The sequence below is a fragment of the Psammomys obesus genome, unplaced genomic scaffold (genome assembly GCF_907164565.1).
Source record: "Psammomys obesus unplaced genomic scaffold, mPsaObe1.curated_primary_1811, whole genome shotgun sequence".
Taxonomy (NCBI): Eukaryota; Metazoa; Chordata; class Mammalia; order Rodentia; family Muridae; genus Psammomys; species Psammomys obesus.
This window is the reverse complement of record NW_026592548.1, coordinates 8,250,329-8,277,186: the sequence shown is the minus strand read 5'-3', so window position 1 is coordinate 8,277,186 and position 26,858 is coordinate 8,250,329. Positions and strand designations below refer to the sequence as shown.

The following is a 26,858-nucleotide window of genomic DNA, read 5'->3' as shown; positions in this document are numbered from 1 at the left end:
AATAAGGAAGCTGGGGCACAGCTCCACAGTCAGAGAAACTTAGTGTGCAGGAGGCTCTGAACTCAGTTGCCAGCACCAAAAGAGGGAGGGAGGTTAGTATGAATTTTATGAGAATTCTATTTCAGTAAATCCATGAGGTATATGCTTATTACAACTTATATTGAATTTCTAAATCACTTCACATCTATTAAAAAGAAAAGCTGGATGTGGTAGCATACACCTTTAATCCCAGCATTCAGGAGGCAGAGGCAGCGGATCTCTGCAAGTTCATGGCGAACCTGGCATATAAAGTGAGTTCCAGAAATCCTCTCTCAAAAAACAAGAAAAGTTAGAGGGCCCAGTATATATCCTTCTGAAAACTTTTATAAAAAAAAAAATCTCTCATAACATCACTTTTGGTAGACATAAAACAGAAGACAGAATAATTTTTAAATGTAAATATATTTAAAAAATTAAAACACCTAAGAAACGCAATCTATGTACATGAAAAAGTAAAATATGTATATGCATAACAGCTAGTAGCAATATTACCCATAAGCAGTGGTGTCTATTCTGTCCTTATTTTGGTTTAACAGCACAGTTTTAGCTCACTGTTCTTCAGGAAATTATTTAAGGTACATAGAGCATATTATGAGGAAGTTATAGAAGACTTTAAGTGGAAAATTAATGCCAAGTAACTGTATTTTCTCTAAAAACAAATAATTTTATTAAACAAATACTTTAAGCTAGTGAACCACAAAATGAGCTTATTAAGTTTAAGATATAATCAACTTGCATAAAATTACAGGTGCCATTTAAAAATGGTCTGTTTCTAAAATATCCATAACTCAGGCTACTGGGATTTCCACAGGAGATAAACTGTCATTCCTTTTCTCTTTATGAAGAGGTCTGCTTTAGGAACATTACAGCCATGGTCTTAAGAAGCGCTACAGCATACTTGAGAAGTCACAACGGTAGAGCAAACGCATCAATAAATTCTGGTACCAGCCCAAAACAGCATTTCTGAAGGTGGCCTAGACTGAATTTCATGTGACTGTGGCCTTTATTCTGCTCTACATAGTACATGTACAGTAAGAGTTTTAATTTCTATTAGGGGAACCTATCACATTGATCATTTAGACACACACACACACACACACACACATACACACACTGACACACACTAAAGTATTTAGATGATCTAGTACTTTACTAGAAGTATAACTACTGAGCACAAAACCAACTGAGATACTGAAAATTTCTGGTTTTGGAGAAATGAAATACAATACAGTGAATGACTTTTTTCTTCATCTCTACTGTAAAAATTCACTTTGCCTATTTGACCCGTCTCTATTCATGCAATTTAATGAGCCCTCCGAAGAGTTTACACATCTTTATACAGAATTCACATCAGTCAACTGCCAGTACTTTTATATTTTCAGTGTCTTATCAAAATATGGGTAGCAAGGTTCTTCTCATTCTACGAGGCAGGAAGATGCTTCCTAAGGACATCTTTGGATGATGCAGATAGGACATCTGGGAAGGTCACGTCAAATTCTATCAGGAGGTCACCACGTTGTTCAGGATTTTTGGGAAACGGCAGCCCATATCCAATAATTCTTCTCCTCATCCCAGGTTTCACAATATCACTGACTGACATAGGTATGTTTCTTCCATCCATCGTTGGCACATTAATTGAACAGCCACACAATGCCTAAAGCGCACCAAATAAAATTAAGTTAACAAATTTCCAAACTGAACAATATAAGATCCTGCTGGATGGTAAAAGGTATTATCATGAAGGTAAAATTTTTAACTTCCAAAAGGATTGCAATAGTTATAAAAATCTTTTTCCTATTCTAGAAAATCTGCTCAAGAGAAGCATGATCAGAGATGTTAGCAGAAGCAGAAAAGAGAGGAAAGAGAAGAAGAAAGGAGAAGTAGAGGATGTCTTCCACACTGCCACAGAGGAGACCAGTCTTAAGCTGTCAACATTCAAGGTGCAGAAAACTGAAGAGGAGAAAAACAGGCACTTCAGAACTGAACTGCTCAAAACAGGAGCAAGGCCTACTTCTCCAGAAACCCTTGGAGCGTCTACTAGAGGGATGCCTTACAGTTCCTGTTGAACCACACAGGGACACCAGCCAAGACTTCCCCTTCAGAAACACACAAGGAACTCAGGAACATATGCACAGGTTAGCAACTACAACACAGTAGAGCATGAGCATAAAGGCTGTGTCACGAAGGACAAACAGAGCATCCCCTCATCAAGTGGGTCTGTGAAGCGCATGAACTAAGCAAGTCTGCACTGGTGGCTGGCACTGGGTTCACACAGTGCAGCTCTGATGCAAAGAAACAAAATAGGAAAAAAATATATAAGGGTAAAAGCTAGATTTCTACCTTCTGAGCTAGTTTGGAACGCACGGGAGGGATATACTGAGCCATTTAAGATTTGAAACAAGGACATCACCCCATTTCATAGGTTACAACAAAATTTGAGAAGCAGTGCAAGTAAGGACTCAAGGGTGATATTAAAGTGGTGGTATTATGTATTATGTATAATTATATACTTGTTATACTGTAATACTTGTTATACAAATCATACTCCAAACCAATCCTTTCAGAACAAACCATATAAATGGTAGTGGGATTGCCAATGCGGATCTCACAGAACACAACCTGAAACTAGAGTAGAGCTAACTCAACACTGGGCCATGAAGTATCTAATCAGGCTTGCACTTAAAACTGACATTTAAATGGTTAATACCAGTAATTAAATTTAGAAACTATGATGTCACCCATAAGAGAGATGTAATAGCAGCACTTCCTAGATAGTTGTTATGAGGAATAAAATATGCAGAGCACTGGATAAAGGCCAGCTCCTGGCTCCTGCCCAGACAGTTCCCTAAGCTTAACCAGCAGCATACACGTCTTTGGTTTTTCTAACTTACCTCCCGTAAACTAATTTTAGCAGTATAAATAATATTTGATCCGTCTCTTTTAAATTTGGGGTGTTCTTTGTCTTTAATAATGAAAACAATGTCTGCTGGGATACTATTTGGTGTTTCATCACCTTCCCTCGGGAAAGTAATTTTGGTGCCTTCTTTCCATCCTTTCTTAATCTCGATGGTGAGAATTTTGTCCTCAGATCTGTAACTCCTTCCATCAGGGTTTAATCTTTTTCGAGAAATCTTCATCCGTTTGGTGCAGCCATTATATATTTCTTCAAGCGATACTCTAAGTTCATGAATAATGGGAGGGTCTTGTTTGAGACGAGAGGGTCCCACAGAATTCCTGTCTCTTGGATAGCCATTCATGCTGAATCCAAAGGCACTAAAGGGATCTCCGTCTATTTCCATTTCTTCAGTGTCTCGACCTCCACCCATCCTTCTTCCAAAGAAAATTTCAAAGGGATTGGAACCTCCAAAGAAGGCTGCGAATGTGGCGTTGGGATCTCCATGGAAGGTGTATCTGAAGGTTCCTCCTTGCCCATCAGTACCTCCTGCTCCTCCTTTCAAGCCTGAGTGAAGATATAAGCGTAATTAGGAGAAAGGTTATAAGTCTACATAGTTGGCCATTCACAAATTGCTAATAAATTATCACTATGGTCTGAAACATCATTATAATTAAACAGAATAGCTACACAGCTACTGAAGAGCCATCCTAAGTTAAAGTTTTAGCTTTTAAATCATTTCTCTAAATTCTTTGCTTTAATAATTTTTTTCTTGAAACTTTGTTTCATGATAAATATGAAAAATAAAAGGAAACTGAGACTCCCTTACCTAAAGAACACTGTCCTAGCATACTGAAGTATTACAAATTTAAGTTTTAAAGACGCTGACTGAAAAGACTCAAGCAATCACAGAGAATATAAATCATAAGTACCATCATAATTAATATATAATCAATATTAATATCATCATACTAAGTAGTTTAATTCAAGTCTTTTGCTTTCTTTCAGGATTTTTATTATTTTAACTATGTGCATATGATTTCAGGTGCCCTGAAGGCCAGAAGCACCAAATCTCCTGGAGTTTGTTAAAGATGGCTGTGAGCCTTCTCATGGGGTGCTGGAAAATGAGTTCCAGTCCTCGGAGAGAGCAGCAAGTGCTCCTTACTGCCATCTCTCAAGCTCTTAGATTCCTTACTGTTTAAGAACTAAAATAGAAAGAACTCTTTTTACATCAGCAAGGGAAAAACCTCTAATAAAGAGGACAGTATTAAAAATGTTTTTGTGGACACTAGATTATTATCATCGTAGACAGCAAGACTTCTTGGGCCTATCTTATCACACCCTGACTCAAAGCATTTAAAAACAGACTGAAATCAAGAGTCACAGGTTTTTAACATGGACTAGTTATCTGTCTGACAACCCTCTTTGGACAGCACCACTAACACTTTGCCAGAGCTTCAGCAAAGTAACATGTGGCTGACAAAGACTATATATATTTAAAATAGCACTCTCTACCACATACCAATCAAAGAATGAACTAAAGCCCACAAAATAATACAGTGATGTTTTAGGAGGCCAAGGCAGGCAAACTTTCTACCATTATAAGCAAAGCTTCTGGAGGATCCTTAGAGGCATCCCTAAACAAAAAGTAAGGGAGAAAATGAAAATTATAGAACTACGATAAACTTTAATTTAAAATGGGATTCTTATATCCCAAATTGAGTAATTTGAGGCTAGGGATTAGATGATACTAATTTTTGCACTATTTATGGATATGGGTTGAAAATGACAAGTTCTCCAGTGTATTGAATGAAGACAATTAGCTACTTCTTAAAACCTTCCTATGCTACAACTAAAAAAAACAAAAAGCAAAAAACCATATTTTGAGGATCAGCCTAAAGAAGACAAAGCAAAAGCAAAATAACACATAACATGAGATTTAATCACTGTAAATGCCAAGGAGACTTAATTTTTCCTATCTTACTGTACAGTTGGTTTCGATTAAAAGATGTATATGTACATATGTACATATATATAGTGTGTATATCCTATGTCATCCTACAGTCTCAACTAACATCTAAATTCTTACCTTTATCTATGAATAGAAATCTAAAGGACCAAGGGAGACCTAATCAGAGTCCCCATTAAAGTACTGTTATACATACACACACATACACCAAGAGGACAGGGTACAGAGGATGGTATGGAGGGAACATGAGTGGTAATTAAAATAGTAGTTGGGGTATTCCTTGTAGAAACAGAGTCTGAGGAGGGTAAGCACAGTTCCTGTGCAGCTCTTCAGTCTCCCTGTTCTAATTTTTGTTAGTGTGGCTGTAACTCCAAATGTGAAAAGTTAATGACAGACTTTCTTATGTGTTAGCTTAAGTATAGAACTCAAAGTCATGACAAGGAAACTAAGTGAGTACTTAAATTATTTCCTTAACTATATCCCTCTTCTCATAGATTTCAAAAAGCATAATATAATTTACCAGTCAATTAAGTTGGGTAAATGAGCTTGCCTATTCTTAGCTCTCTAAAAGGCAAAAATCTAAATGCTCTGGGCACACAACAGAAAAGAAAGAATAACATTTTCAGTATTACATCATAGGTTTGGCTTTTCCCTAAGACCTCTTCCCTTGCTCCCAAAAATGGTAATTCAGTCAGTATTACAGTCGGTGAGAAGATTTACACACAGACTGAAGTGACTTATTCATCAGAGCTGACAAAATACACCTTGAGATTTTCCTACACATCAAATGATCAACTATGTAGGTCAGATAAAGAATGATACTACTTTAATATATGAGAAATAAATGAGAAAATCCTACCAAATGTAAAAATGACAAGCACTGTAATATTACACGAACTGCTTGCTGTCTCCTGCACTGCTTAACACCAGCATTCTAACAAAGACGCCATCAGCCAGTAACCTTAATCCTGTACACTACAACTCCCAACAAAAACTGTCAACATCCAGCTGGATTCTCTCTGCTCTATGAAATGTTTTCTAGACACCAATTGGGGAATGGATTCTAGATCCCATGTCTTCCTGGGCTTTAAATCAGGTAACCAATGTAATATACAAAAACAAATACATTTTGGGGATACTACCCATTGCAATGACTTCTACTAGTTAATCTGACAAAAAAAATATGAAAATAAATATTTGAGAAGAATTGGAACTGCAAAGAAAAAAGTGATGGCACTTATTAATTCTTTTTTAAGCAGGCCTACTGTATAAAATTTTTTGATTTGGAACAAGACTTCAGAGTATTAGAAAAAGTACCTTTAAACAGTTTAATTCACAAGAACCCAAGTAACTCATGTCTTTTTAGGACATAGACAATAAAGAGGTGCAACTGACTAATGTATTAAAGAGACTAGAAAACTAGAAGAAGGTTATTATACTAAACACTTATGTTTGAACACATCAAACTACTTTCAGCATCCAGTGAAAATTACTGCACAAGCAATAATCAACCAAAGTAAAGAGTGAAGGAAAAAAAATCCTATAAGGTGTGCTTTAAGGAAATTATTTATTTATTTTTTTATTTTAAAACTGCATTTATTTGTGGTCAGCCAGTCTGGCTGTGACACATACGGTATGAATGCAGAGGTCAGAGGACAACTTTCATAAGTCATTTTGCTCTTCCCACCACATGGGTCACAGAGATTGAACTCAAGTCCACAAGCACCTTTACCAACTGAATCATCTCTCCGGCCCAACAGAGAAGAGTTGAAGACAAACCTCTGTTCATCTACCCAACCAAGCCTAAAACTTTACGGCAGAGAATATTTCAAAATCCAATTTTAAATTTCTAAAGTTCCATGGTTATTTTCAAATGTTTCAGCTATGGAGAAAACTGATTACTTAATATGTAGATTACATTACAAAATTAATTTGTATATAGCTCAGCTGTAGTAAATTTACTGTCCCCACAATCCATTCATGGAATATTTCCACCATTCTCTCAAGAGTTCTCTACTTCTTTACAGCTTATTCCTATTTCTACCTCCAGCCCTAAGCAAGCTAACTCAACTGTCTCTATAAAGTTATCTTTTCCAGATATTTCATAAGTTGAGTTATATAACACATATCGTCTTTTATATCTGGGTTCTTTCATTCAGCATATTTTTCAAGATTTATTCAGCTGTGACACATTTCATTAAATGGGTCATTTTACTGCTAAAAAGTAGCACACTGGATTATCACTCCTTGTTTATCCATTTGCTAAACCATGTAACTTTTGGACTGTTTTGATGCATGGACCTTAATGGTGCTTTTGTGAACAATCAGGTACATGTCTTTGTATGAGCAAATGCTTTGTTTTGTTACTTTTTTCCCTTTTATAGAGTCCCAGGAATAGAACTACTAAACAACGTTAAAACATGGTTCCTTTATTCAATTTTTTAAAAATCAAAGCATTTTATATTTCAGATGTTAAAAGAATTTTACACCATGAACAAACATTAACAGCTTCCTTAATTCCTAAGTACAGACATTCGGTGTCATCTCACACATTTCTCAGCCAATAGCTCCTTATTCTGCTCCCCAGGCCTCTCCAAGAGTAACAGAACACTGAATTCTAAACTGTGAGATACAAGTGTACTAGCTGGAGCACCGCCTCCTTCCCGCTGTTACTCTTGGAGAGGCCTGGGGAGCCAGACTATGAGCACAAACCATGAGAAAAAGAGAAATCTTTTCTGCTGATCTTACAATTTGCATTATCTCACACAGAGTATTTACAGCAGATTTTGGGGGAATGGTACTGAGGACTGAGAACAGGGGTTCCCACATGCTTAGCAAGTGTTGTGACGCTGAGCTATAACTATATAACTATGTGGTATTTTACCAAAGGGTGAAAAGACAGACACTTTTCTGTGAAAAACGAATTCTAAAAGCTCAATAGTTTTCACTCTCCTGTATCTTCAGGTCACTAATAACTACAAAAATATTTCTGAATAATGTATGTCAATGCTTTAAGAAAGTAATCCTACCTAACACTCCTTCTACTGCTTAAAGCATGTATCTAGGCAAAGAACATCAAGAATAAAGGAGAGTCAGGACATACAGATAATCATGATTTTGGTTTTGAAAATTCAAGTCACTGGTAATAATCAATTTAAAAAAAAGTAATAAGGAAAGGGGACAGAACTACTCAAGAAAAGCACTGTCAAGAAGAAACGTAAAGATCAAGTGTACCACTTGGTGACTGAAAACTCTGAAGTCAAACATGTTTAATATGCTCAAATCCTACAGTTCAATCACAGCAGAGGTTCACTTGAGCAGGCCCTACTATGGAGCCAAATATCAGAGGCTTTTGTGGGACCTTCTCAAGAGTGGCTGGAGTTCAGGTAATTCTCAAGAGCCCGCCACTCCTGAGAGGCCACATCATGCCATGCTCAACAGTGTGACCACAGGAACATAGAGGTGAAACTACCCCTGCCTTTTTTTCAGTGTCTCACTTTGTAAGAACCTGACCCTGGAGAGCCACATCACAACCAAAGGCAGCAACATAAACTTTACTTCTTGGGACTCTAACCAAAAAATGAAGCCAGAGGGAAAGAGCCCCACACCACTGAAATGAGCTACCAAATTAGCTTGCTTAACACAGAAATGAGTGCTAACAGCTTGGCTCCCTTTGAACCATTTCTTTCTAATCAAGAAAATTTGATGTTTAAATGCTATAAACAAAAGGAAAACGAAACTGTTTCCATAGCCGCAGTGACTTAGAAGACATTTGGGAAAAGTAATGAAAAAGTACCTTAGTCCCAACTCTGTAACTTAAAAACCCCAGACCTCTGGTGAATGAACACATTGTTGCTGCTGCTGCTGACTGACAATTTAAAAGTCCTACTTTATGGCCACATTTCACCCGAGAAGCTGGACAAACCTGGATTAAGATGCAGATTCATAAAAGGAGAATCTCAAAGGTCTTCCCTGTACTGAGCTCTCTAAGTTATGGTCTCAGAAAGCAAGAAAAAAAAAAAAAAAAAAGTATGGCTGAGGGAAAAGACAAGCCACCATGCTTTCCTCTTCACCTCAATAGTAAAAATTTCAAAAGGAATAGTTACCTAAAAGAAAATCAGTCATTGTTCCAACTAGGTGGCCATCTTAGGTAAAACAACAAAAACAACACAAAACAAAAAACCTGAGATCTTATTCTCCTGGCACAATATTGCTGTTTACAATTAAGATAAAAACTTGTTCTGGTATTTTATGACATCAGGGAAATTCTTTCCTCTCTAGGCAGACTGCCAGAAACAACTAGAAGCTAAATGCCTCTGCCTTCTGCTTCTACGACACGCAGCTCTGTCCTGTTCAGTCTCAACTAGCGTCTCTTTAAAAAGGCAAAATAACTTCTTGTTTTTCTAAGTAAAATATAAATGACCCAGAGTTTGAGCTGCCAATCTTAATATTTTAAATGACTTAAGATTCTATTAATTCTGACAAAAAAAATCCATTAAAAAACAAAACAGGTTGCATAAGACTTTTAAACAGGCATGAGAACCGAAGACTTCTTTTAAAATATAAAATGTTAAATTCATAAATTTAACAGTAGAGTACGTACATTTTATAAGAAAAAACAAATCCAAAAGACAAACATGAACATTTCATTCAGAGCTCATTCAAATAATCAAGGATTAGACCTTGTTCTAAATGTTTTCTTTTTAATTTAGGTATGATCTAATTTAATGATAAACAGAAGGCTGAGAGAAAAAAAAAAAAAAAAAAAAAAAGGTAAGATTCAGAGCCAAAGGAAAATATGCAGCTTACCTTCTTCCCCAAACTGATCATATATTTCTCTCTTTTTAGGATCACTCAGTACTTCATAAGCTTCTGCGACCTCTTTAAATTTTTCCTCTGCTTGAGGAGATTTGTTCTTGTCCGGATGAAATTTGAGGGCTTGTTTTCGGTAAGCCTTTTTAATATCTTCATCTGTAGCTCCTTTTTCAATTCCCAAAATGGAATAATAGTCTTTCCCCATTTCGAATGCCTTGAAATGAACTTAGATTTCCCTTTGTAAAAGAAAACAGCGTCCCCAGGCTTAGCAACACAATTGATTATGAGAAAATAAAAGCAAGCTGGATATCTTACAAGTTAAAGCAAATCAGCGATTGCTCAGCTGTCCCAAGGCAGCAGGCAGCGTCTCTATTTAATTCCTTCCCCAGCAGCTCACTTACAGATAAATATACACCACAGGAGAGCCGGCCTCCTTCTAGACCCTCCCATTTCACTACGTGTCTCTGTACTTTCTAGAACAGCTAATGCTACAGGACGTCACTTTCCCAGCGGCCTCTAGGCAAAGCACGGAGCTGTGTCTCTCCTCCTCCATGGTTAACTATTCCCTGTCCTTCTTTCTGGCTCTACCATTTTATTTCCTGTGGATCTACCAAACCAGTGTTTCAGCACAGAATGTCACAACTACATACACATTTACTCCATTAGAGGTAAGAAGGCAACAGAAATAATGATAGTCATTAGGCAACCCATTTAAAGTGATTATACAGATAGTCACAAACCTTGTGAAGGTATTCTAATTTCATTTTCAAGTTACCTAGCTGGAAAATGTTTGGAACTAAAATATGAGGTGTTTACATTTAAAATCTTCAAATAATCTGGGTCATTTTCAAAATTCCTGTGGTCTATCAATCTAATTTCATATGGTAAAAGGGCTATTATAAAATTGAAAAGCAGTATTTTAATATAAACAGATGACCTAAGAGTGATTTTTACTAGGTTTTTATTTTTTTGTAATATTTAGTAATCAAATTATTTATAAAAGCTCACTGCTTGCATTCTGAGGGTCACTGTTTTCATAGTGCAGGGGCAAGGAGTTAGGGCAAGGATCAGATTTCAACATGGTCATTTCACTGTAAATCTCACCCTGGATCAATTTAAAATCTGGATATACAATTTAAAAGAGGCAGCAAGGTAACCATACTTTAAAAACACATTTCCCCTAATTTTAAATATGTACTTATTGACAAAGATTTTTTAAAGCATGGGGAATGAAATTCTCCCTATCTTTTAAGTGTTCCCTGGTACTATTAGTATATTAGAAATATTAGTATATTTCCTTTTAATCTCTTAAAAAACAATGCTGTTATTTGCTGTAATGTTTTTTAATTAACAAAGTATAAAACACTTTTACATTTATATACCATTTGATGCTTTTTTATGTTTCTTGAATAAATGAGAAATATTTTCAATGTAAATAATTCATCTTTTATCTCTTTAAGGGTTTTCAATCTTTTTTTTTTTTTCAAAAATGTTTCCATTTCTATGTAAGTACTGAAACTCAAGGCCATGGACATAGCTACTAGGAAGCCTTTCACATCTGAACCATTTCCAGCCACCATTTTTTATATGATATTGAAAAGATGGATTACTAAGACAATGTCCAAAAAATGTACTCAATTCATACTGTATTTAAAAACCCTCAATGTCTGGAAACTTGAAGGAGTTGCTGCTAAAAGGAAAAGGAAATAGACATACGTTAAGAATATACTGAAAACTTCATGGCTCCCGAGCAATGGAGTCACCCCTCTGCTTGCCAGCACTTTGATGACTAGGCACTTGGGAAGTCTGCAGACTTTAAGGCTGTGACTTCCTAGCCCTCAAAGTCCCTCCCGCAGCATCTCCCTGCTGGGAATTTCACACTTCGCCTCCCACAGCCGCAGCTTAGTGTGCTAGTTTCAGGTTTTCAGTCTATCAACAAACATCAGTATCTCAAGACTTTTTTTTTTTCCAAATCCAAAGAACTAGGAGAAGTTAAATCAAAAGTCACCATGCGACTGATACTCTGAAAATGCACACACCACCATACTCAGTCATAAATATTTACTTGCTGATACAGGTCTGTGGGTGCAGATATTGAAAGAATATGAAAAAAAGCTACAATTAGTAACTGACATATTTTCTCCTTAAAAATATAGCTAATATATCCTTGTCCAAGTGTTAAATAGGACTTGGCATTTAAATTTTTTATTTTACTACTAACTGGCAAGATGCCATGTTATAATTTTCTTCTTTTTATTAAAAGTAGCTAGGCCTGATGTCTTATGCTTGAAAATCTAGGTCTCAGAAGAGCATGAATTTATTTTTCCAAGTATGTAAAAAAGCTTAAATGTGATTATTTTATCAACATTAACAGCAATAAGGTTTTCATGCATAAAAGCATGTTGAAGTAAAATGTCACTTTATTTTAATGACACATGGGCCAGAAATAATTAAAAATTTGAAAGTCATTTATTTTGGTCTTAGCACTTTAATCAAACTTCCTTAATTGGGATATTATGCTTACTAACTATACAAAATTTATTTGTATTTAAACCCCAAACACCTAGAAGTATAACACATCATTCAACTGACTCCATCTTCTAATTTGTTTTTTTTTTTTTTTCTTTTTCTTTGTGACAGGGTTTCTCTGTGTAGCCTTGGTTGTCTTGTACTCACTTTGTAGACCAGGCTGGCCTCCAACTCTCACAGACCCTGCCTCAGCCTCCTAGAGTGCTAGGATTACAGGCGTGCACCACCATAGCCGGCTTCTAATTTGGTTTTTATTCCTACATAACAAGACAAATCTTACCTGTTGTGCTGGCTCTCACCAATCTCAACACTCAAAAGACTGAGGCAGCTGAAGGTCAGCCTAAGGTACACAGTGAGCTCAGGGACAATCTGAACTAAGTAAGGAAACCATGTCTTACTCACAAACTATCCTCAGTTCATTGTAAAGAGTACAGAGACATGGGCTGACTTCTAGGACTCTGGGTTTAATCCCCAAGAGATAGAGGAAGGAGGAAGGAAAGAGAGGAGATAAAAAGCTCACAGTGGTACTAAGGAACATTTAAACAATGGTTTAAAGCAGATTAAAACTTGTTAAAAGATTCTGGAGTCAAGCCTTTCTGAATTAGAATTCTGGTAATACCACTCACCAGCTGTGTCCTGGGATCTAAACTCTATCTCAGCTTCCTTGTCTGTCAATTTGGTTGCTATCAATATTAGCTTTATAAGACTGCCATGAGGATTAAATATAATGTACACTATTGTTTAAATATGGAAGACAGTGAAGATTAAAAGTGTTAGATACTTTTATGATTTATTATGTGAAAACCAACAACGTTCTTTCAGAAAACACTGTTATAAAAGTACACATACATATATGCAAACAAAACTATGTTTGGCTCTTTCCAACTATTCCTGTTAATATATGCTACTTATCTACCTTGATTCTGTTAATCCCAGCAACTGGAAGGCAGAGGTTGGTGGATCTTTCTGAATTAGAGGCCAGTCTGGTTTACAAAGTGAGTTCCAAGAGCCTGGGTTGTTACACAGAAAAACAATCTCAAAAAAAGAGCTATGGAGCTGGAGAGATGGCTCAGAGGATAAGGGCACTGTCTGCTCTTCTGAGTTCGATTCCCAGCAACCACATGGTGGTTCATAACCACCTATAGTCCCCTCTTCTGGCATGCAGGTGTACATATAGGCAGAATAATAAAAGAATCTTAAAAAAAAAAAAAAAGAGCTATGACTGTCTAAAGGATAAAGCCATAGGTATTTGTATATTTGTATTCTTGGTTTCTAAAGTCAGCGCTGACATTTAAACAGCTGAAACTGCTCTGTAGTTTAACTTAAAGACTATTATGGTGATGTACACTTTTAATTCCAGCAGGCAGGAGAATCTCTGAGTTGGAGGGCAGCCTGGTCTACATCATGAGTTCCAGAACATCCAGAGCTATGTGGACAGACCCTGTCTTAACCCCATCACAAAAACAAAACAAAACAAAACAAAAAAAAAAACATAAAAATACAGTGTTGAAAGCTGTGAAATTCATGACATCTACATAAAATTTTTACACTATTTTAAGCTGTACAGACTATTTTGCTACTAGTGAAAGTCTGCTGGTAAATCTCCACTTACTCTGGATTTTAGTTAGCAAAAAGCATTGTTACCAAAACAAATGAGTTAATTTCCAGACTTCCTCTCCAAGGACCCAGATACTGCTGCCATCACACCACAGCCAAGGTCCTTTCCAGCTTTACATCCAAATTCCCAGCTTCTCGTTCAGCCTTCCTGATAATAGCAATTATATAATAGCAGTGTAGAAAATACTTCTTTGTGCTCTCTGGTATCTATGTCATGTATGTGTACACACTTGGTATTTAAGCAAGAGAAATTTTCATAAAGCTTTCCTATAACTATGGTCTAACAGTGAGCTATGTCTTTTCAAGTTTTTGAAGTCTTTTCAAAGTTTTTTCATCTGTTTTATTTTGAAGCAGGGTCTACATTAAGTAAGTGGGCTCTGAACTCATGCTGCTGCCGCCTCAGCCTCCTGCATGCTAGAATTACAGTAGACAGAAGCCATGAAGCCCTGCAGCTGTGATAACAATACTCAGACACTGTTCCAATATTAGCATAAAAGCAAAGACCATTGGGTTGTGTCTACTCTACTATTTCTACTATTTAAAATAATCTAAATTATTCTTTAAAAAAAATCAAACTACTAGTGACCTAATAATTACGATACCTTACTTATATGTATTATACTTTCCTTAAAACCCTGTAAGCACTAAGGAAACTAAGTTTGGAACTCAGACTTTAAATTTTCAGCCCAATTGAAAGGCCTGAGACATTCATAATGATTAAAATAACAATAACTTCTGTCATAGTTATAACTGCAAGTTTAACTAAAATGAAAAAAACCACAAATTTTAAAGAGATTCACTGTGTGTTTCTATGTGTGTGCACATGAGCTTGTGTGTCTGTGGTGTGTGTGTGTGTGTGTGTATGTGTGTGTGGCGCAGGGGATGGACCCAGGGCTCTGTACAGGTTAGGCAAGTGCTCTACAGCTAAGGGCTCCATCTCCAGACCTTACCCTATTAGGCTACAAGGCAGAAGACAGAAGCTTAAATCAAGTATCATAAAGATATTAACCCTATTTACTTAAGATCAAGTTGTTTCTGGTTGGGTGGTAGAGGCCAACTTTGGCTGCCAACTTTGCCCCCCATCAAAAAATAAAAATAAAAATAAAAACTGTTCTGGAAATCCTGCCTACAGATAACCTTCTTTAGGTTATTGGAGTAGTGTGGCTCACTCTATTCAGTAGTTAGTATCATCTAAAAGAGCATTTTGTTTATAGAATTTGACAGTACTCCATGAATTGTTTTAAAAACTGGTTGCTGTTAGGTTCAATTCCCAGCACCAGAAGAAAAAAAAAAAAAAAAGAATAACTGTTACCAAAGCCCCCATTTCCCATAAGCTATGAACAGCTCAGCCAATACTCTAAATGCTCATTATGTGTTCCACATTACTCCCAATGCTATAGACCAGACAGCATCCTTGTTCTCCTTTAGTGCATATTCACAAGAGGGAGACAAACCACCCAATGAAGAAAGGCGGGAGTGCAGGACGCAATGTTACTAAGATTCCAAGGTGAAGGGCTATCCTCCATCCTGCAAGGGCTCCTGCTTGGCTCTAAGTGCATGGCTGTCTTCACAGTGCTGGCATTTTTAACCAAAGGAGCAAGACTGCACATCTCACTTTAAAGGGTTCAGGCTGACTACAGTACTTTTGGAAAGACAGGCTGATACGGAGTGCTCACTGACCTCTTTCATTCTGTGGTTCATGTGTCACACAGCAAGGATACTTCAGGCAACAGACTGAATCACACAGATGATAGCAATTAGAGAAGACTATCACCTAATAATATTAAAATAGCTATTTTAATGTGTTAACACACCAATATTCACCATGTCAAGAAGAAATGTCTCTGCTGAGAACTGCCTTTGGTTCTCATCTTTTCCATCTTTTACTCCCCTGAACAACTATAAACATACTTTCAAGTTCTTTACTTAAGTTCGGTAAATTCTGGTACAAAGGAAGTAAAATTAAACACCAAATAAATACTACCCAGTTGGGCTGGAAAAAACGGCTCAGTGGTTAAGAGTATTTGCTTTTTCACTGGTTAAGAGCCCAAGTTTGGTTTCCAGATCCCACACGGTGGCTCACAACTATCCATATCTCCAGTTCCAGGGCATCTAATGCCTTTTCCTGAATAGGCACCAGACATGCACTGGTGTAAAAAATACAAGCAGGCAAAATACTCGTGCACATAAAATTGTTTAAAATACTAAGTTATATTGGTTATGAGAGAAATGCAATATGAAAAAGCATACAATTTGAAATGAGGGTCTAAAGAGATTGCTCAGTGGTCAAGGGCACTTGCTACTCTTGCAGAGGAGCCCTGTAACTCCATGTCCAGGAGATCCAACACCCTCTTCTGACCTCTGTGGGTACTGCACATATATACTGTGCATATATACATTCAGGCAAAACACTTGTTTGCATAAAAATAAAAATGAAGCAGGGCATGGTAGCACACATCTTTAATCCCAATACTGGGGAGGCAGAGGCAGGTATGTCTAGAGGCTAGCTTGCCTTAAGAAATTAGTTCCAGGACAGCTTGGGTTGCTACACAAAACACCCTGTCTTGAAAAACAAAGCAAAAGACAACAAAAATAAAATAAAAATTGTCACAAAAACAAACAAACAAACAAACAAACAAACAAACCTTGGAATGAGAGGAGTTTTGTCTGTATACTTAGTTTTGTCACTTAGTTTGCAATCTGCGGTCTAAGGAAGCTATGCTCTGTTCTAGGTCTTGGGTCTCCCATTCCACATGGCTAACGTTTTCTGCAGCATTAGAGTGGCCTTAGGAGTAGGGGATGGGATGGGGAAATGACTTTATTGCTAACAGCACATACTACTCCTACAGAGGGCCTGAGTTCAGTTCCCAGCGCCAATGTCCAGTGGCCTACAACCAACTGCAGCACTGGGGGGGACCTGTGCCTCTGCGGTCTATGGGCACCTGCACTCATCTGTGCACACTCCTCTACAGATTCACAAATGGGATCAGCAATACATCTTTAAAAGATTGAGAAAATACATGAATGTGAAATACTGCAGAGTCACACTTCTCCTCTTAGGGCTGACTGGTTGGTATGGAAGCCCTCACAAAAGCTGGGGATGCAGCTCCATGGCAGAATTTGTCTTAGCATGGCAAGACCCTGGGAACAATCTTCTGAAAGAGATAAAAAGTAAGAAAAGAATGTGAGGAAAGACTTGAAATTCTGAAAGAGAGGGAAGGGAGGAGGCTTAAACTTTGGATCACAAACATAAAGTGCAGAGGAAAAAAATGACAAAGAAAGGCCAGATAAAGAGTGACAAGCTTCCCTCAGGAAGAAGACAGTACTGGCCAGACCGTTCAAAGTCAGTGTTCAAAAAGTACTACTTGAGGGGCTGGAGAGCTGGCTCAGGGGTTAAAAGAACTTCCTGGCTTCCAGTTTCATTTCCACCACCTACATCCCTCAGCTCACAGGTAGCTCTAACTACAGCATCGGAGGAACTGATATCCTCTTCTGGCTTCCTCAGGATCCAGCACACAGGTGGCACACCACACACACACACACACACACACACACACACACACACACACACAAATAAGTAAAAACATAAATCTTATTTAAAAAAAAATGCTTCTTGAAGGCCAGTTTTGTGGGTACAAGCACTTGCTGCTGAGCCCAAAAACCTGCTTCAATCCCTAGGAGCCACCCACATTACAAAAGACCCTGTAAACTATTCTCTTACAAACACATGGTGCTATACACATACCCACACATGTACACTAACACAAATGTAATTTTTTTTTTTTTAGAAAAGTGCTACTTTGAGTAACTTGGATAGCATAAAAGAAACTCTAACATTATCATCAGTGAAAAAAAAAAAAGAAAGAAAGCTAATGCTGTTCAATTGTTTGGTCATTCAAATATTAAATGACAATTTTAAAACCTGTGAAGTTTTGTTTTGTTTTCTTAGCAAAGTAAAGTGATTTTAATAAAAGTTTTAACTTAATATTTTAAAGTTTTAACTTTAATATTTTAGCCATCCAAAAAGCATATATAAAACAAACCCAAAAAGGTCAGTAGGAGATAGAATTTTATTTGACATGATTCTCGAGATACTATCATCTACCTCCTCTAAAACTTCCAGCACTTTATTATGATAGGTATGTAATTCCAAAAGTTTTCAATTTTTGATACTATGTTACTTAATCAATTTTATAATATTTTCCCTAAACATATGCTTCTGTTAGAGCATAACAGAATATATACATTTATACTGATTTAATTTTCTTCAAAAAAGACATAAAGTAAAATTTAAAAAATTTAAAAACAAGTCTTTCAAAAATAAGGTAAAAATAAAATTGCTTTAAGAAGCTTATTAAAAACTTATAGTCAGGTGCAGTGACACACACCTTTAATCCCACCACTCTGTAAGTCTGAGGACAGCATGGTCTACATAGTGAGTTTCAGGACAGCCAGGCTATGTAAAGACACAAACAGAATTTACTAGAGGTACTGGGGAATACTAACCAGAAATATTTTATGCTTGAAAAAATTGTTGAATGGGAATATAATTATTTTTCTTTTGGGAGAGTACAGAACTAATTTATTCATACTGTAATATTTAAGTGTTTTCATTAGCCCTTCTATATTACTTTTATAGGAAGTACCAAAAGTTTACTAGGAACTTCAAAACAAAAAGGGAGCTCATCTACTTTTCTAGCATCTTGAGATCTACTTTGTAAATAGTGTTCCTGGGGCTGGGAAGGAATCTCAGTGGGAAAAGTGTGCAATTCCTAGCACCCACATAAAAGCCAAGTGGCCTGCACCCTTAGGTGCTGAGGGATGTGGGCTGGGCAATCGATTGCTGGCCAGCCAGTCTGGCTAAAACAGCTAGCTCCTAGCTCCAGGTTCACTGAGTGACTCTGTCTTAAAAAATAAAGTTGAGAGCTGGGAGTGGTGGCATGTGTAATCCCAGCATACAGGGAGGCAGAGGTAGATGGATCTCTGTCAAATTCAGGGCTACCCTGGTCTACAAACCAAGTCCAGGATAGCCAAGGCTACACAGAGAAACCCTGTCACAAAAACCAAAACAAACAAACAAAAAACAACAACAAAATAAAGTTAAGAGTAATAGAGGAAGACATTCAACATTTACCTCTGGCATATGCATACATACACACAACATTTATATATATGAATATATATACATACATGTGTAGATACTTATTTTTTAAGATTTATTATTTATACAACATTCTGCCTGCACATCAGATCTTACTATAGATGGTTATGAGCCACCATGTGGTTGCTGGGAATTGAACTCAGGACACTGAGTGTTCTTAACCTCTGAGCCATCTCTCCAGCCCAGTATATAGTTATTTTCAATACCAACTTAGGTGATCAAAAGAAACTGGGATTTCTAGATTATTTTAAATGTGTCTTGATACATTCATATGCTTATAACACTATGTTAAAAGATCACTGTGACATGCAATCTGCATACCAATTATCAGCAAGGTACTGCATATGCTCTGGGGGGGTACTAAAACTTTAAAATCAGTGTGTACCCACACTTGCACAGCATCTCTTCTGACAGCCTACCATCATCACGGGCTGCCGGAACAAACAGTGCAGGTCTACCAGTTTTGAGACTCTCAGCCTATGAATTTAAGCATATCATGTACACACCTCATCTAACATACATACTTGGAAGGTTCTTTGGTTACTATAAAGAATCCATTTTCACTCATAGAAAGCATTTTGTATCACTTGCTTTAAAAAAGATGAAGGGATTTCAAACAAAACCCAGTATTTAAGGGAGTATTTACACATGCTCCTGGGTTGGGGATCCAGCTCAGTGATAGAGCACTTGTTTAGCAAGAACAAGGTCATAGGTTCAGTCAGTTTGGGGCAAGGTGGAGTCAGGAGAGACAAAATTACAAACAATATAAAACAAACAAAAACCAAGGTAACCACAACACATGCTCAGACAAGAATTACTTGCATGACGTTGAAAGTAAATTAACACTAGGGAACACACTGAGGTGGTTTTACTTTCTTCATTTCTAGAGTTCTTTTTCTCATAAACAGAGAAGGCACTGGCCATTTAATCCCAACAACTGGGAGGCAGAGGCAGACGGATCCCCATGAGGCCAGCCTGGGATACAAAGGAAAACCCTGTCTCAAAAAACACAGAGGGAGAGGTGAGGCAGAAACTGTAGCTTCTACAAAAGTAGTACCTAGCACAGGGAAAGAAACATTTATGACAAAAAGGAGAAGGAGGTAGAGGAGATGGGTTGCCAGAGAGGAACATGAGGCTCTTGGCCAACACTGTGACAGATGGTCTGCTCAGCTGGATGGTTATCGTGCTAAGTGTTTAGAGCTATGAAACCGCTTAATTTAAGTCAGTACCAGGTTTTACTACAAATTACATTATATCCATGTGGGTATAATCAAACTGATGCTCCTAAGGAGACTTAACCACAATTCAAAGATTTATTGACAGCCACCAAAAATAAGTATTCCAATATTCCTAAAAATGAGCAAACCTATAGTATTTACCAACTACTATAAAACTGGGTTACTGACTGCTTAATTCCAAATACAATGAGCTCAAACCACTGTTTTTGCCTAGAAAAGGCACAGATTTAAAAAATTAAGGTATCAAAAATAACTGAAATATAAATGGTGAAAATATTTTTAAAATACAGTCTTTACTGAGCCAACAAGATGCTTGTTACCAATCCCCAGGGCTCACAATAAAGAAAGAAGTACTCCCACAGAACTGTTCTCTGACCTCTAATACCATGGCCTACACATGCACATACACACACACAAACACACACCGTGAATATGTAAGGCACACACTGTCTATCACTACTCTCATCAGACAGTGGTACAATTGAGAAGTTAAAAGTCAGGACTAGATGCTTAATAATGCTTAATGACTGGACATTAGTGGGAAATGTTTGCTGACTCCCATGATATACACGTTATTCCTCATGAAGGGATTTTAACAAGCATGAAACAAAACCAAAAACAAACAAAAAGCCTGCTTTGGGCAAAATTCCTTTAAAATATACTTTATATTATAAACTCATAAAATAAAAGTTAGCATCTTTTTGCTTGAGGAATGGTAAAGATAAAACTGACTCTCAATCTGGCAATGCCTGCAGGGGTGGGGGATGGGTATGTATCCGCGGTGTAAACTGAGCTGTTCTCAAAATGTAGTGTGTTATAAATGGTCGAGAAAGACTGCTTCATAATCTAACTTTCTTGGTCAGTTTGATCATTTTCAATCTAACTCATCAATCCTCATAAATGACTGGCCATTTCTTTCAAATTAAATTTACTTTCTAAAACTGTGGCAGATGCTGAGTCAGCAAATTCTGAATCACTACTTTCCTAAGGGAAATACAGGTTTCTGTTAGTCTTATTCTCATCAAACACCCTGACAAATAACTTCCTTTTTATATGTATTCCTACGTACAGATTCCTATTTTATGCTGTTAACTTACTGACACTAACTCACAGGCAAAAGCAGCATAAGTTGTGCCTGATGAACTTACCTAACATGTATTTTCTCCATCAGGTACATCACAGCCTCTAGACATATAAGCTCTTTAGCATTGTGCGTGGGATCCATTTAATGGTGAAACTGCTTTTTTTTTTTTTTTTTTAAATTAAACAGAAGTGCCAAAAGAAAAAAAAAGTTATACTAAATAAACCCTGAAAAGGATGCACTTACAGTAAAGAGCTAACAATAATACCAGAGACCTGACAGGCTGGAGAAATGGCGCAAGTGCTGAGCAAGTGTAAAGCTCTGAGCTCAGATTCCCAGCACTCACACAAAAGCTGCCAGGCTGTGTGCATCTTTAATCCCAGTGCTGTGGGAGCAGAGACAGGCAGACTCTGCGTGCTCACTGGCCAGCCAGGAAAGCTTTAACAGCAAGCTGCAGGGTCAATGAGAGGTCCTATCTCAGAGAGAGAGAGAATTAAAAAAAAAAAAAGAACCCCATCTTAACCTCTGGCATATGAGTGCACACTCATAAAATAGTTAAATAAAAATTTTAAAAAAATTCAAAGCCCGACTTGTTCAACTTGAAGCTGGTTCATAAAACTCACATTGCTACTCTGACATGTGTGCCTGTTCAAATGACTCCAATCATCTTGAAAACTGATCTGGCCATAAAAATAAATTTTGTGAAGTAGGTAAATTCATAAATACAGAACTGGCAAGAAATTCGGGTTAACTGTATAAAGATGTGCCACTACCGATGAACTCTTATCAGCCTAAACAAAAAAATTCTGAGCAGTACCAGAAACACCTGCACCCGAATAGTATGCCTTTGACATATTTGTTGTATTTAAAGTGAGTGTATCCTTTACTGCAGAAACTCTCCATGGAGCTTAATTTCCCAGCCTCTGAGAGTGGTGCTGCTGTGGACTCTGACTGGTTAGGCTCCTAATCCACACTTGTCGCCAGAAATCAGCTCTCGCTTATTACCCTACATAAATTCTTTCACTAGGCTGTAATCTCCCAAGGGATCTCCCTCCAGCCCTTCCTCCTCCTCTCTTCCATTCCCTATCCTGTCATCTCTACCACAAGACCTTTGCATAACACATTGATAAACTTTTGGTGAATGAATAAACAGAAATGGTTAACTACAGAACCTAAAGTAAAATGCGTACGAAATAAAGACAAAGGAGATATTTTAAATAGATTCTGTACAGTTTTCCAACCTGCTAGATGTGCGGGTTAGGAGCTGGTTTTCTGGGCTGAACAAAGGTGTGTGTAACTGTTACTAATCAAAGAGAATGTAAGAGTAAGACATTTGAAGGCAAAGTCTATAATTGTGTTAATAATCTCCTCAGTTACACTACTTCTATATGGAAAGTATTATTGCTTGACTGTATTCCTAAATACTGTGTTGTAACAACTTTCCTGGCTACCTCCCCCAACTACAATGTAAGACCCTACAGATGAAGGTTTGCTTAATTAATGGAGAAGCAGACAGCCATGTACCTATGTGGTAGGATATACCAGGTAGAGGAATGTATCAGACATAAAATCCTGAAAGTGAGGTAATCTCATACATCTTTGGAAACCGAAGGAAGCTGTGTATGTAGCACACATTATCTGACACACCTGGGATACTGTCAGGTAGATGTGGAGGTTAGGAGTGGTAGCAGATGCTGGTTTCTGGGCTGAACAAGAAATCAAAGAGAATATAAGAGTAAGAGCTTTGGGGGAAGGCAAGTTCATTGCATGTATGCTATGGTTTTGTTAATAACCCCTCCTGACTCTAACAGAGCCAGTGCTCTAAGGAGTTCATGCCCTATAGAGAACAGGATCAGAAACAAAGAACTAGAGCTTTAGGGTATGGAGTTTGGGCCACACTGTGAGGTGCACTCAGTGCTGTCAGATCTGACAGGAAGGCTCCTCTTGTGACTTGGCTGAGCTCTTTACTAGGTTTAAACAGAGACTAAGGACTGGGATGACATCAGTGAGCATTCATGAAGTTATTTACAGAATGAAGAATGTGTGTGCTAAATGACCTTTCTCATCATTAGGGTTTTCCTATCCCAATCTTTCAATCCACTGTTTAATGAGCTACAGACTTTTACTACTAGACTGATGGAAATAACTGGATGAAAGGAAATGGAGAATTGACAGAGTAACTCATGATTTCACTGACATTTATAGACTAAGAGTATCTTCTCAAAGGTGGTGTTTTTATTGTTTACTGGGCATGCCCAGACTCCAGCAAAATACTCAGCTCTTTTTTTGACATACCTACTAGGTGTCCTACTAGGTGTCAATGTTAAGTTCAAGGTCAACCTGGGCCATACAAGATCCTGTCTTGATAAGAAAAATAAAACAAAAACAAAGACTACCACTTGATTCTGAAGAAGTATTTATAGTCCTAATTGCTACAACTAGACAAAATTGCACACGTAATGACTAATAAATCACAGGAAACCGCAACTTCAGATGCTTTGTGTAAAAAAATTCTATTTTCCTCTCAAGTTCATGTCTCCTTAAAAACATTTTCAAAATGAATAAAATCACCAATTAAAAAAATACAAAAACATGAGAATCAGAAGGCAAATTCCAGAATGATCACAGCTCTAAGTAGAAATGGAAATGTCATCAGAGAAACAAAATTTTACTAAAAACAAAACTGTTGTCCCAAGTGAGTCTTAAATCTGATATCCACCCATCTTTACTTAAGGATTTATTTAGTAAAGATACTCAGTTTCCTAAGAATCAATTTCCAGGAGGAAATTTTATAAAGTGAAAGTAGAGATCCTGATTACAAAAACAAGATGATTTGCGTTCTACACATTGAACACATGAATCCAGTTGCCTAATATTAAGTTATCAATCCCTGGAAAAGTACTTTTTTAAAGTTACTGTTTCATAATCATGCATGAAAAAGGCTAAAGAGTATCCAGGCACAGGTAAGAGGAAGAATAAAGACTAAAGCAGGGAAATCTTGGATAGCAAAGTGGACAAATAGCTGGAGTGGAGTGAGAGGAAGAAATGTGTGGAGATCTCATTAGATGGAGCTTTTCTAGAGAAAAGGCTTAAAATATAACTAGAAATACATAGGGCAGATCTGTTTCCAAGAAATCATGATTGATTGTAATAGTCAGGAAGAAGAGATGCTTGAGCTACAAAAAGGGGGGTAAGAGTATAGTCCTTGGAGGACATGCCTCTATGCTGGGTACATTACTTTTGAATCCTTATATATTTGTTATATCTCTGTACAAACTTTAATTTTTGAAAGCCTTTTATTTTACATGTTCAAGTGTTTTGTTTGTATGTGTATGTACCAAGTGTGTGTTAGTGCCCACTGGGGTTAGAAGAGGACATTGGTTCCCCTGGGACTGGAGTTATAGATGTTCTGAGTTGCCATGTGGATGGGAGGAACATTTAAACCATGGTCCTCTGGAAGAACAGCCAGTGCTTAACTGCTGAGCCATCTCCAGCCCCACAAATTCCTTACTTTTTTTTTTTTAAGAGACACATAAACAGGAAGGAGCAAAACCTCAAGTGTGTCCTTTTGGTAGGAGACTATAATGATGGGTAACTTGGGCCAGGGCTGGAAGCAGCAGGGATAAAAAGTACTGGACCTTAGAACATACACTGGCAATATGGTCAATATAATCTTCCTGATGGCCAAAGGAAAGGCAGGGACAGGAATCAAGGAAACCAATGGTTCACAATGAGTAGAAGCTTTTCAAGCTGTTAAGTTCCATGACTGAAGGTATTTTCAGTTATTACACCTGGTGGTGCTTAAGAAGGGTGTGTTGGCATTGAGGGCAGTAGAGGCCAAAGATGCTGCTAAATATTATAATATTCAAGGCATGCAGCAAAGAATTATTCAGCTCAAAAACTCAATAGTATTGAGGTTAAGAAATCTTCATCTACACTGATTACGATGTACTTCCATTCTAGAATATCCGCATTTCCAATACATATGTTGTAAAAAATTAGAAATGAACGTTCTTTCACTATTTAGAAAAAGAAACAAACAACAACAACAAAAACCACCTAAACGATGGTGTATATGGATTAAGTTAGAGGGGAGTAAATAATACTCCAAATTATTTTAATCAGAATAACTAATGGTATACAAATCTAATTAATGATATAAAAAAATTACTGATGAATAAGTGCTATTTGCTGGGCAAACTTTCTCAAAATATGAGTGAACTTTTCCTTAGCAATTGCTTCTATAGATTTCTTATAGTGCTATGATTAAGTCTACAGCCCAATACCTTTACTGTTTTTCCAAATCCGCGAACATTCTGAGATAGCTATGAACACGTAAAAAGGATGAGCTGAACTATAAAATGGCCAAGACAGCGCTGGTTTAAACAAAATCATGGTGTTTGTATATGCAAGCGTGTGACTTGGTAACTGGTCTATAATGGGTCTTTAACAAGTGGGCACATTAGTTTTCAGTTATCAGAAAGATAGAAGCATGAACTTCTGTCATTCTATGGTAGTAAGAAAAAGGCTTCTTAAAAAAAATGCTTTTTACACTAACTGAGGGATGCCATATGTTAGAAAGTCTGTTTTACCCCATTCCTTTGTTAGCTAAATTGGGGAGGGAGCGTCATTGAGAACCCCCAATTCATCCCAGTAATTGTCAGCCTTAGCCAGATTGCCTGAGACATGCTCAGGAACGGTCTAAAGAAATGTGGTTAATTGGCACATACAGCAAATATCAGGAGCTGACCACCCCCACCCCATCATCTAGTCAGGAAATGAAAATTCAAAACTTTACATCTATCTGATTACCCGCAGCGGGGCGGGGAAAACAAAGTCAGGCTTTGGGTCAAGAACAGGACAATGTTCACTGTCATGGACACAGCCTGGCCAAAGACAGACAGCACTAGGTGTCGAATACCGAATTTTACAACACTCACGTTTTTAAGGGACAAAGGGCGGTCATAATTTCACCATCCGCTCACCCACATTATTTTACACATAAACTCGGTAGGTACCCAGCTCGAGAACTAAGGGCCCCGTGGTCTGAGTTCATGCCCGCTTGTGGCGGGACGGTCTGGAAGTCACAGGAGGCGGCAGCTCAGCACCCCGAAGCATGCCGGGCCCCGCCGGGCCGGGCCGCAGACGGTTCCGCAGCGTCGCCGCGGTGACCCCGCGCGGCCCTCGGCCTACGGGCCGCGCACTCGCGGGACACTATTGCGTGACGTCCACGCCCGGCGACGTCAAGCCTCTCACTACGGAAGCACGGGAGGACACTAGGCCGCTGAGGCCGCAACTACTATAGATTCCGCCTTTGCCTTCAAGTTTACTATGACCCAGGAGCACTCGCAGCGGCAGCCACTGTACCGACCGCCAAGGCGAGGGAACAATAGCCCGCAAACGTACGGAAACGAGGCACCGAGATAAACCCTACTCTCGCGGGATTTTAGTCACGTCTCGCGATACTCTTTGCCTGGCGTTGGGTCTCAGCACCCGCCCCCTCCCACAAGCTGCGT

General features: G+C 37.9%; 1 protein-coding gene across 2 annotated transcripts; it reads right to left on the bottom strand.

Annotated features, from left to right (window-relative positions):
• Window positions 1–422: 422 nt before the first annotated feature.
• On the bottom strand, window positions 423–26,708 carry Dnajb4 (DnaJ heat shock protein family (Hsp40) member B4). 2 transcript variants are annotated; one of them, XM_055614442.1, is made up of 4 exons: window positions 26,283–26,708; window positions 9,711–9,952; window positions 2,931–3,499; window positions 423–1,693 (listed from the first exon to the last, which is right to left on the bottom strand). In XM_055614442.1, exons 2-4 carry the CDS (start codon window positions 9,919–9,921, stop codon window positions 1,460–1,462), a joined length of 1,014 nt encoding a protein of 337 aa, XP_055470417.1. In that variant the 5' UTR covers window positions 9,922–9,952; window positions 26,283–26,708; the 3' UTR covers window positions 423–1,459. The 2 variants fall into 2 exon arrangements, with proteins under 2 accessions (XP_055470417.1, XP_055470416.1); XM_055614441.1 differs by lacking the exon at window positions 26,283–26,708 and having other exon boundaries at window positions 9,711–10,174.
• Between the last annotated feature and the right edge of the window lie 150 nt (window positions 26,709–26,858).